Genomic DNA, 12,901 nt, shown 5'->3' on the forward strand with positions numbered 1-12,901 from the left:
TCCTCTGCTTTTGTCCTCTTCTTTTAAGTCAGAAAAGACCACATTATATGTAATGCATTTAGAAACATTAGACTGTACCCTAATTTTTTTACATCCCTGGTCCAACACAGCGATATATCTCTATATATCTTTATATCTGAAAAGTCAGGCCATAATAAAATATAATTTCCAGGTCTCATGTACATAGATTCGTTGTTAGCTGATTTTACTTGTTTACTTCTTGTTATAATAAAAAATGTATGTACTGTTTAACATTATATGTATTTTCTTTCTAGAAAGAAACCAGATTGGGTCATTGTGTTGCTTCTGGAGGGACAGTCGGCACTCGGGTAAACGTCAAATGGCAGTATCCTTTATTGAAATGATATGAAATAGCTGTGGAACAGCCATGATGAGCCATGAATATAGCCTGATGGCCAAAACGCGTTGGCTGTTTTGCCGCTTGACGTTTTCCTGAGTGCCGACTCTCCGTCCAGTGGTTTACAGTATATAGAGGCATTGGCATCTGAAAGTGTTAATAGTTAACTAACTTTTGCTTTGTGCCTACTAACTGGTTTATTTTATTCAAGATGTTCCCTTGACATTTAAATGCTGTTGTCTATGCACCCATTTTTTGCTTGCAGAAGTTATTATTCTGTTGCATTTGTTATGACTAGCCATATAGTAGTTTACTAAGATCTTTTTTCTGTATTCTGATTGGTGCTTTATGGAAACCACCTGAAATATGCCGTGTTATCATTTATTACTTAAGGTCTAATCAATATTAAAGAAGTTGAATTCTGCCTCGCACATCTAGGTATTTGTGTCGCAGTGTTCCCAAAGTACTTTGAACTGTATGTCATTGTATGAGAGGAAGAGGGCCCTAAATTGATGTTCCTGACAGCAACCTTTTAGTCTGAGCACTGGGTGGAGCTGAGGCTTGAAAGAAGGTAGCAGCACCACTGCTACTGTTTGCATTGTGTTGCTTCTCCCAATCCCTCTCTGAGTCCTGCTGTACAGACTGAACATTAGATTTCCGAGAGGCTTATACCAAGTCAAATCCAGGCTTGCATTGCATTTAAAAAGTGCATTTAATGATGTATTAATGATCACAGAGTTACATTATTTGTCAATTTTATATCTGCCTAGAGTGTAGCTTTAAAGTAAACTTATCACACAAATTAGAAATTCAAAACTAAGCACAACAATGACAAAAACATAGCTACAAAATCTTTAGAGATTCCAGAGAAAAAAGATGCTGATGTAAATTTTGCAAACTACAGTATGTACACTTTTTCCTGTACATTCAACCTGTGTCCTTCCTTTTTTCCCTCTAGCTTCTCTATTTTTCATTTTATGTGATAGATGGCTTCACTGAAAGGATTGAAAATATTTAGCTTGACTTTTACAAGAAAAGTCATATTTTTCTAATAGTTTTGAAATGCATTTTTTTTACTAACGATGCATGTAAAATTATTATTTGTACAGTTTGAATGCATCAGGTTTGTCACAGGGTTTTATAAAAGAGACTACAGTAATACAAAATCCAATTCAAATCTATGAACAAAATATGAAACATAACATAATTGCACCTAATATTGGACGAGAATACACAGGCTTATTTTCTTCATTTCAGTTTAAAACTAAAACAATTAAAGAAACGTATTTGAGAACATAGACACAGTGTGCCATTTATACAAAATTTGTCAACTCTTTTGGTGTGTTATCTATTAAAGAGACTTTATAAATAACTTTAGTTTTGTGGAAAAAATATTACCACATCTTCCCTAGTTCTTGAGAATAATTGCAGCATTCCGTAGAGATCTGATTTCAATGTATACACTGTCCATTTGGCAGTTTTCCTTTCAACCCTAGGGCTTTTCTTTTGATACTAGAGGGTAGTTGCTACCTTGTAGTTCATAATTGGGATTACACCTATGACTTTGTTGGAAATAATACAGCCAGTGGAGTTTTTTTTTAATGCATGTATCTCTTTTGCAAAATACACAACTAAAGAATATTATGCACAATTGCTAGTTTACATTACAGTTCAATTCGCTCATAAAAGCTGGATTTACAGCATATGTGTATACTGTTGATGGTAAATTTAATCTAAACTCTTAAGCCCAGGTTCACACAGATGTTGTGTGGAATTTGCACCGGTTTCTGTGCAATTTCCACACTGCATCGTAATTGCACCCTGTTCATACAAACCGCTGTGGGTGTGTATTTTAAGTTAACAACTCCCTGAGATCAGTTTGCAAAATGCGGTGCGATGTGCAGAATCAGATCCAATTCTGGTGCGGCCAGAAAAAGGGTCCTGCGCTATAGTGGTGCTGATGCATTGCAATTTGAGCCATATAAAATGTGTCACATGTGATTTGCACAGGAATGCAGTGCGGTTCCTGTGCGAATCACATGCAATGTACTGCACCGCATCAGTGTGAACCTTGATTAAGAGTTTGTATATTGGTGTTAAAAATGCCCAGTTACCCATTTACTTTTGTTTACATGATTCAGTGGGTTTCAGTTTTTCTATATTAGTTATTTATCATTCTTTTAGGAGACTAATTGTTGTTTCTGAGTTTTGTCTGTGACAGTTGTTTTTTTTTTAAGGTTATCTGCATTTGTCTTACGGTGCTTTTTAAAAGCTCGTCAGTTTATATTGGTTGATCCTGTAGTACTACATGATACATTGACATGGCTACTGAAGCATCAGAAAAAAAATGGAGAATTTTGGGAACCTGGCAGAGTAATAAACACTCAGATTCAAGGAGGTCGATATAGTCCAGTTACTTTAACTGCATATATAATGGCAGCTCTGATTGAATACCCTGGACTTCTGGTAAGAGATCAATTTCTATATAACTGTCAATTTAAAAACTGTTCTATTTAGAAATATTTCTGATTTACTTTATACCCACTGAATGAATGTTATCAGCCAGCTATATATGTTATACATGGACCTCCAAACAGAAACATTGTCTTTTGGAACAGTAAGCCTAAACCTAAATAACAGTTGGTCACATGACTTCTATGACCTACTTGACAGCTCCACTGTTTGTACTGTGTTTAAACACCGACCCTTACTTGCAAAAGCAGAAAGGGCTGGGCACCAGAAGCAATGTAGCACCTCTCATGTCCTTAATATTTGAGTTGTCCCTTACACTCCCTTTAGATACATGATGTTTACTTACTGTGCACTTATTCTCTCTGTAGAATACACTTATCTTCACAGAAAGGAGCACTCTAGTTGGCTGATTTACTTTGGAAGAGAGGAAACTTTGCATTTGCTCTGTTCTGCTTCAAAAACTGCTTTATTCATTTGAACATACTTCCTGAGACACAGTCTTTACAGACGGTATGGCAGCTTTCTGAAATGGTAGAATCCACAATCTGCATCGACTCTCTAAAAAGACTTAGAGTGAAATCCAATGTAGTTTACTGCAGACTTTGAAGACAATAAGGATGTTTTCTGAACATTTCTTGCAGGTGAAAGAGCACCATGGGACAATAAGCCTTTTAATTGTATGGAGGGAGCTCTTTACTTCATGGGGGCAACTAAGTTGGAAGTGGCAGCTAAGGGCTGGTCTAACTAGTGCATAGCAGGTGAGGGGCAGGGGAATTTACCAAGGCATAAATCATAACCCTAAAACCCAATATAATGAGCTGCTGGAGGTAGCACAGGCTCCTTATGTAAGTTTAGAGCATGGAGGCCATAAACATTGGCAGTAAATTGAAATGTAACTGACATCATGGTAGCTCCTACAACATAAAAACACAGTACCTCTGCTTATATAATACTTTGGTAACATATTACTATATCCACATGAGTTCTGGGGCATGGCAATATACTGAACATTTCCTGTGTTTCAGTATTCAAGAGGCTTTGGCTGAGGAGGAACTGTTTAGTGAGCAAAGTTTTAAGTGAACATGTGGCTAGGCTGTGAACATGGTGATCATAGTAAATGTCGTTACTGTAAATTAAGTAAAATAGGAAATGCATTCCGTAAAACTGTACATGTGTTCAGCGTGGACCAATGTAACTATGTATAATATACCTGGCCGATACCCTTGGAAGCTGGTAAATCATTGTAGACAATGCAACATCAGTGATCTCCACTTGTTTTTGGGTCCCATGCCGAACGGCTGCACTTCTGCTTACTTAACACAGGAGGTTGGCCCCTTGGCAGGGCCTCCATTCAGTCAATGGTTTTTCATTTTCTGAATGATTCTCTGATTGTAAGAGATGGAGAGGTGGGGCGGTGACATTAAGCCCCTTCCAATCAGAGAACGTTTTGCATTAATTCAGGAAATGATAACCATTCTCTGAATGGCTCCCATGCTGAGTAGCCAACGTCTTGTTTTCACAATGCACCAGGTCAGCTGCTCAGCACAGGACCTAGAAGCAAGTGGAGATCACTGAAGTACGGGTGTCTCCTTCAGTGATTTTCAACTTTGGTTAGGTATGATACATTCATCTTGCTGGACCAATGTATCTATGTATACTATAGCCATGCCTGGAATTATTAATTAAAGGACTTTTGCTCAAACCATTAGAGGTTTGCTTAAGTCAGCCTTGTTTATTTTACTTCAGAATTCTCCACTCCAAAAATTATTGCAATGGTCTAGAAAATATCAGCACTGACTTCCTTGTACTCCAGTGATCTTATTTGTGCTGAAGACTGCGCTGGACTGACTGGATCAGTCACTGGTTGTAGGTGGGTAGTTGTGTGGGTTGGTAGGGAGATGTCCCTCCAGTCAGTTATGCCCAATGGTGGATATTGGCAGTAAACCCTCTTAGGGTTTGGACTGCTGCCTTTTCTGGTACTGCATGAAGGTTGTTTCCACACATAGACTTGGAATAATAGGAAAGAACAAGTGCCCAATGTCCAAAAGAATGAAAGTTTGATAGTAGATTAAGAGGCATTTATTGAGAATAATTATTATATTATACAGTATTTATATAGCGCTAAAAGGTTTGCTCAGCGCTGTACATTATAGTGGGGGACAGAACATGAGACAATACAGTAACAAAACAAAACACAAGTGAGTCAAGGGCCCTGCTCTTTCGAGCTTACAAGCTGACAAGTACATCAAGCCAACGCGTTGGGCGTGAGTCCTTTCTCCCTTCTTCAGGGCTGTTGCTATTAAATTATTAATAAATTATTCAATCTCGAATCACGGTCAAAGTTCAGTTGCTGAAGTAGCAGACAAGATTTAAGGTCAAGAGCAGTCCGTTTTTATACACATTTATCAGCAAAAGTGATGGGAAAAAACACAATCAGTAGTAAAGCTGTCAAATGTAGCTAAAGAGATGAGATACTGCCAAAGGGGAGTTTCTGACTTTGGATCCAGAAACTTTCACCTCCAGTGGGATTAATTAAGAAGAAATAGATCCCTTTTGCAAAAAACTGGATCTTCTGTGACTTAGTCCAAATAAGGGCCTCTAAGTCATGACTACACAGCACTTCTATAAGATCACATATTACATTACAGTATAAGGTATACTTACAGTCAGGGCGGACTGACAACTCATGGGGCCCCCGGGCAATAGGGGATCATGGGGCTCCTGTGTCCTTGCCCAAACTCAAAAAAGCCTATGAAAAAGGTACCAGGGGCATCTCATGGGGCCCCCTACTGACCCCGGGCCCTCAGGCAGTGCCCGAGTTTCCAAATGGTCAGTACGCCCCTGCTTACAGTACATAATGGCTGATTTGCTTCCTTGGGGGGAGGGGTACACACAAAGATTAAATTAACTGGTAAATGTTCAGAATAGAACCCTATGTCAATTCACAGGCAGATAAAGGTTCAGAAATCAGCCTAGTTCGGCGGAGATTCGCAAAGGGGTGAAATAATTTTTTCATCACAATTCATAATAGACTTCCTTTAAATTTAAATTATATTCCAAGCTAAAGTTATTTTTCTTTACTTTGTTCACATCACATATTTTCAGACTGATTCATAAACCTGTAAAAAGGTGTTTTTCTGTTTTACTAAAGCATTTTTAAATTCTGGGCCAAATTGTGAGCTCTGATATAAAAAGTCACTCTTAGGAAACCCCACAGTTTTCCAGCACGTATGAATTAATAGCCTTTGTGTTCATTTGACTAAAAAACCTTGCAGTGACTCTCTCCTAGGTCTTATAAAAATGATTCTTCTTTTGATACTGGGGATTCCTCTACTTAAGGCCATTAAAATGTAATGAAATCATCTGCTTCATACCATGAAGAAGAGGTCATAATAGCATAATTTATATGTGATTTTCTCCACTGATGCAATTTTATAATAGTTTCAGCACAAAAAAATGACATTTAAATTGAAAACATTGCTTATTAAAACGGTGACTTGGAAAATACAGTTCACTTTGTAATGTCTTGTCTGAGTTGTGTTGAAAGGACTTTCCCATTGGTTCAGACAAGTCGTACTTTTTTGGAGACATTACAAAGCAAATACAAATGCACACCAACTGATTATAAGGCTGGAAAATACAATAAAATATCAATACTACAGCAGCATACAAGCCTAATGATTCAACTGACTTTCTAATGTTTCCTAGTAACATCCATCATGATCAAAATGTGCAACTAATATTTTATCCAGGTTTAGACAAAAATGCAGTTCGCTATGACATCAGTATTCAAAGGGGGGGGGGGGTCAGAACAGTCAGCAGCTTTATTTTGCCAGTTAGTTCTGCTACTGGAAAAAACTAAACACTATTGAAACATGTCACATCTACTTCTATAACTCTAGAATGTGTAGCCATATAGCTCATGGAATTTTACAAATATACATATATATGCAAAGGGTTCTTAACATTCATCTGCGCTGAAATGTACTGTATGTGATCACCTTTGAACAGTGCAGATAAGGAACTCTTGATTTCACTGACATCTTAAATCAATAATGTACACCTGTCAGGACAGAAATGTAAAGCTGACATTGCTGACAGGATTGTCATGTGTCTCTTGGCATTAATACCAAGTGTGTTATTGGCACAGAACAATCATATGTAGTTCAAGCATACATGTGCATGCATGTTTTAAGTCAGTTGCAAGCCAAACATAAAGAAGGATTGGATGACAACCTTTGGTCATGCACCTTTAAAAATATGCCAGAAGTGATAATTTCATATTTTTATTTCTATTGGAGTATTTCAAGTGCATTCATAAGCAGCTTATGCAGTTACTATTCTGAAAAAAAGGCATTCCCAAATCTAAGCACACTGAAAATCAGGAAACAATCAAAATCAATATACAATATCTAGAATTATCAGGGAACATAAAGGATATCTGTGCCAAGCATTGGCACATTCTCAAGGAGGATTCTTCAGTTGAGAAATATATTAACAATTGTCCGAATCTAATTTAAACACAGGCCAAATCTCTAGCAGACCTACTGGTCCACAGTGACATTAGTTGGTCTCCTCCTAAGCTACATTTGTCACCAGGCATGCATAGATGTGTCTGTTGTGATGTCTGCCCCTATGTGATTGAGGATGACAGTTTAACTTTGCCGACCGGCAGGGTCCTCAGGTGCAGACAGAGAGCCAATTGTGGCTCGTCTGGAGTTGTATACATTATTCTCTGTGCCTGCTGATCCTTCTATGTCGGCAAAACTATTTGTACCATCAGCAAGAGATTCCAAGATCACTTCTATGAGATTTCCATCTATCACCTCAAATTTCCATTGGCAGAACATGTATGTCTTAAACATAATAGTGACCCAAAACACCTCCGATGTTGGGTATTAGAGGTTGTCCCCCATGACTCTAGGGGGGGAGACTTCGATAAAGTGGTACATGAGGTGAGGTGGATATGGGAGCTTGAGGCTACAAAACCTCCAGGTTTGAATGAAAACCTTAGTTTGAAAATGAAATGAAAACCAGCTTAGAGCTCTCCTCCTTTTTCAATCTTTGTCTCCCTAATTTTTTTTTTTTTATATATATTTAGGTTTTGTTCTCTCTTTGATCTACATTTTGTACACAAACACAGGGCTGTGTGGTCTTTGGTGTACCATTTTGATATAAAACTTTTTAGTGATGTTTTTAGTGTTGATGTATTTATGTGCTATGTGCTGGGTGTTCTCTTGGCCTCTCCCTTTCCTCCTCCTTTTGGATTCTCTCCTAGTAAGGAGGAGGATTGGGGAGGAGGCTAGATTGGCCCTCATTGGATAGTTCGTAATACTGTTTAAATGTGCATGTTTCTCTGAATTAATTACTGTTTGTTTACAAATGTCCACTAGATGGTGCACTTGATATCCTATGTGGACTGTATTGCCATTCTAAGTATATATGTGGGCTTTATTCCACTGCGCATGCGCATGATGTCACCACGCTCGCTGCGTCACAACGCTGTTACACCCTGTGCATGCGTAGTTGAGACAAGGTAGCCATTTTAGGCACCCAATTCAGAAAGAGCATGTCAAACAATTTTGAGCCTACCTCTGAGGTTGTACCGGCAAAACCGGTCAGGATTGGGCTGTTACCACAAACCCAGGCCCCCCCAGGGAACTTTTAACGGATCTCTAAACATGATAAGTACTACAACTCTACCTTAAATGCTCCTTTGATGCTCTAACTTCACTATCTTTGGAAAAGAAACCTTTTTGCTGGTCTACTGATACACATTCAAAGGGACTGCCTATATTGTTCTTGCTTTACTCTGCCTAAAAACATCACTCTGCTAATTTTGGAAAAGACTTCTCTACTGATGAATATTATGCATTTAAAGGGACTGCCTTATTATTATGCATTTAAAGGGACTGCCTTACTATTACTCAACTCTGTAGTATACCATAGGTCTACTTCAAATGCTCCTTTGATGCTTTAACCTCACTATCTTTGGAAAAGGAATCTATTTATCGATTTGCTGAAATGCATTTAAAGGGACTGCCTATACTGTCATTGCTTAATTCTATCTAAGAATATTATTCTGCTAAACTTTGGAAGAAACCTCTCTGTTAATGAGCATTACATACCAAAAAGAGATTGCTTTATTGTTATTCAACTCTGCATAATACACTGTTCTTACTCCTTCACTTTATCAAATTTGGAGAAGTTTCATTCCCAAGATCACCAAATTAAATCAAGAATCCCCTATGGATGGACCCAGGACAAGGATGTTTTCCATTAATGTATGAGGGAGGTTTTTTTTAGTTTTTTTTTCTCCCCTGGATGGCGCCCTAATATTAGGCGCCAGAGGGAGGTGAAGCCTTTTTGCTTTTACAGCTATATTATCAACAGTATCCTCCTCTGGACTACATGTGTTTGTTGATGCATTATCTAGAACTGCCTATTTTCATCTATAACATGACATGTTTGATTGTCAGTTTAGTGTAAGAAGGAGGCTCATACAGTTTACAGTACCCTCCCCTGGAATACACAACTTCATCTATGGGATTTTCACTATATTTTCCATTTATGGTGATCTTGTTTGGCAGAGGCATCACATATGATACAGAACATGTTCCCTTTAAGGAGGCCTGTGAATGACCAGCCTTTGTAATTTCGTATATGGGGCATATGCATTATTGGTGGAGAAAGATATTATTGTTACCAACTGATCTGTTTATTAATGGGTACTCCCCTTCGGGGGTTGTCACCCGGGACCTGTGGAGTGTGGTAGGATTTTTTCTATTTTTAGAAATGTCTATGTTGAATAAAGAAATGATTTTGTGCCGCTGACCACCAGCCCTTTTTTAAATTATTGTTTTTTCAATATGAATACATTTAAACAAACCCAATATTCTGGTTGAGTCCACAACTAGCAGTATTTTTATGCAGTTTCTCCTTATGTTGGTGACTAGGGACTCCCGGTTTACTTGATAATAGTAACACATTTTTGGGGACCTTGAGGCTTCTTTTTTGGAGGTTTTGCAACACTGAAAAAGTAACCATTCCGTCTCCTAATAAAGTTTTGCACACATACAAATATTTTTGTGGTTTTTTTGTCACAATCATTTACCCTTATATGATCCACTGTCATGAATCTGTCATGAATTATCCAATGAAGTTAGTATAAATTCTATACCTTTAGGCGCCCTAACCATTGCCATAAACAGACAAATCTCCAGTTATCCCAAATAGTGCTACCATTACCCACTTGACCACTAGAAGGTTTTACCCCCACTATGACCCAGGCATTTTAAGCTATTCAGCACTGTGCTACTTTAACTAGCAACTGCTCGGTCATGCAACACTGTACACAAATTCCATTTTTAGCATTTTTTTCATACAAATAGAGATTTATTTTGGTGGTATTTAATCACCACTGTTTTTTTATTTCTTTGCTATATAAATTAAAAAAATATTGAAAAATTAAAAAAAAAAAACTAATTTTTCTTACTTCCTGTTAGAAAATAATCTTTGTTCATAGATTTAGCCAAAATTTAGTCTGGTACAATTCTTTGGTAAAACTAATCCAAATCAGTGTATACTAGTCTGTGTGAAAGTTATAGAGTCTACAAATTACCCTTTTCGGAAAGTCAAAGGTATTTAGTAAGAGACATGGAAGTTGCAAGTTTTGTGTCACATTTTTTGGGAAAATGAAGAAATTAAATAAATTAAATTAAATGTGTTTTTTGCACATTTTTTTTCATACTGTCACCAGTGCAGTACTGTGTCATCATATGACTGGTGTGGTGTGATCAGAGATACTAACTGGTGAGAGTATGTAAAAAAAAATGTAAGTAATTATATCAATTTTTTTTTTCTTTTTTTACTATTTTTTACATACTGTCATCAGAGTAGTTCAGTGTCACTATAATAACACTGTACTACTTTTTTTTGGGGGGGGGTGGGAGGGTAATCAGGGATTTGTTTTTACACTGTGAGCATCACTGTTATAAGCTATAGCCAAATGTCATGAATGGCTTTCTATGCTTAAGCTTTCTATGCTAACTATTGACATGATGTGATTGGCTACCATATGATAGCTGTGGGCCAATTACAGCTTCACAACAGCAAGCATGCAGTCATGAATGGAAGCCATTCATGACTGTTTTATTTGCATTGTAATCATGTGATCATAGCAATCACATGATACCCTTGCCATTCACAGCTGTTGGGTACCAAGTGTTGTGATCTGCTGTGTCCAACAGACACAGTGGTCACGGGATTGTGTCACTGCTTCCAGGGGGCGCTAGTGCAAAATGTGCCTACTTTTGTTAATAGCATAAACGATGCACAGAGAAGCCATCCAAATATTAAATGTCATTGTTTCTCAATTTATATTGTACACTGATGTGTCTTAGGGCATTTTTTAACTGCAGTCAAGGCAAGCATAGCATGCATTGTTGCATGCATTGTTAATTGTTTTTTGAATGCATATGCACACATACTGTATCACTAAATATTATGATTGCATTTTGAACATGGGTAACAACAATTGTGTTATCACACAATTTACATATTTCAAGCACATTCAACCGTATACTATCACAGATTGTTATAATATGCTGTATACAGAATGTATTATACTAATTTAAGAGGGCAATGCAAAGATCAATAATAAGCAAAGAGAAGTTATCCAATGATTGCAATGAAGTTATAACTTTCTTAAAGTATACCTAAAGGCAGCATGTGTTGTTGTTTTGGATAGTGGATTAGAGGAATTAAAACACTCTTCTGTTCTATAGATAGGGAGATTCACCCTCTCTATTTTTCCTGTTTACTGTTACCACCAAGTCTGAAAGGGAAAGAAAATCCCAAATTTTGGGTTTTCACCACAACAAGAATACAGGGGAAATCTTTCAATGAGGACACTAGTTCCATTGAGCCTGGTGACAACCAGGGATTCCCTCACTTTGAAGGGATTTCTTCTCACTTCCTGATTTGAGTATTGGACAGGAAGTGAACTGAAATCCCCCTAAATGGACAAAGATGGAGAAGGTCTATTGTTATTGACCAGGGAGCCTGTTCAGTATTTTGCAGGTCAAAGCAAACTGACTTTCAAAATACTATACAACAAATTCACAACAAAGTGAAGTCTTATTGATGTGTGAACTGCTGTAAATGGTTTTTCTGTTTTTTTTTTTACTGCTTGCTCGCTGCCCTATAGTAGATGTACTGCTACAGGGTGGCATGTCTGCATAAACTCATGTGTATATATATGGGGCTGTTCGCTTTGTCAAAAAAGAAGCATGTATATTTTTCTCTTGGCTCTTGAATGGTTCTAAAAAATAAGTATGTACGTGATGAAAGTGAAACTTTGTATCATTACAGGTTTGAGTAGATTTGTGTGCTGTAAATGATTCATTTAATTTGCCCATTTTGGATCAGTATTAGACAAAAGTAAATATCATATCAAGAACTGCATTTAAGAACTACTATTGTAAAAACACAAAATATGAATGTCTTTGCATAAATAAAATCTCTGTATGCTTTTCCAGAGAAATGTGACTTCATTTGTATTGTTTGATACAAAACAAATGTTTTTCTCCCCAGAATTCTACTCAAATGACAGCTGCAACAAATTACATGGAGTCTCAGCTGAATGAAGTCATTTCTGATAACTACACCCTAAGTGTTGTGACGTATGCATTATCATTGGTTGGAAGGAACAAAGCTAAAGAAGGACTAGACATTCTAAACAATCGAGCAGAGACTGAAGGTAACCACACCGATGCATTGCCAGTGTTGGTCAAGAATATATGTTGCCTTGTACTGGCAATTATTCTAACCAGATAGCATTAGTAAAGCTGATCTGACCCCTGGCAACTTATAAGAATTGCAATAACAATGTTAGGACATTTTGGATGTGCAAAAACATTTTTTTAAGCATGGGCCAAATATCAGAGGTAATAATGTATAGATGCCAAGCAGAATTACATTGGTCTGCCTACTCAAAACTGTAATTCTTATTGTTTCAATAAGTTACTCAATAGGTCACATTCTATAATGTTGAAATGAAAGAAAACGTAC

General features: G+C 37.3%; 1 protein-coding gene across 1 annotated transcript in view; it reads left to right on the top strand.

Annotated features, from left to right (window-relative positions):
- Positions 1-12,901, top strand: part of LOC149459306 (CD109 antigen-like) — a 188,596-nt gene that overhangs the window by 130,272 nt on the left and 45,423 nt on the right. Inside the window, exons 26-27 of the mRNA XM_089681386.1 lie at positions 2,596-2,824; positions 12,425-12,590. Of these exons, the coding sequence (XP_089537512.1) occupies positions 2,596-2,824; positions 12,425-12,590 (395 nt within the window). The remainder of the gene's footprint in view (positions 1-2,595; positions 2,825-12,424; positions 12,591-12,901) is intronic.

The sequence above is a fragment of the Staurois parvus genome, unplaced genomic scaffold (assembly GCF_062004578.1).
Source record: "Staurois parvus isolate SC_StPar_1 unplaced genomic scaffold, SC_StPar_1.0 ptg000264l, whole genome shotgun sequence".
Taxonomy (NCBI): domain Eukaryota; kingdom Metazoa; phylum Chordata; class Amphibia; order Anura; family Ranidae; genus Staurois; species Staurois parvus.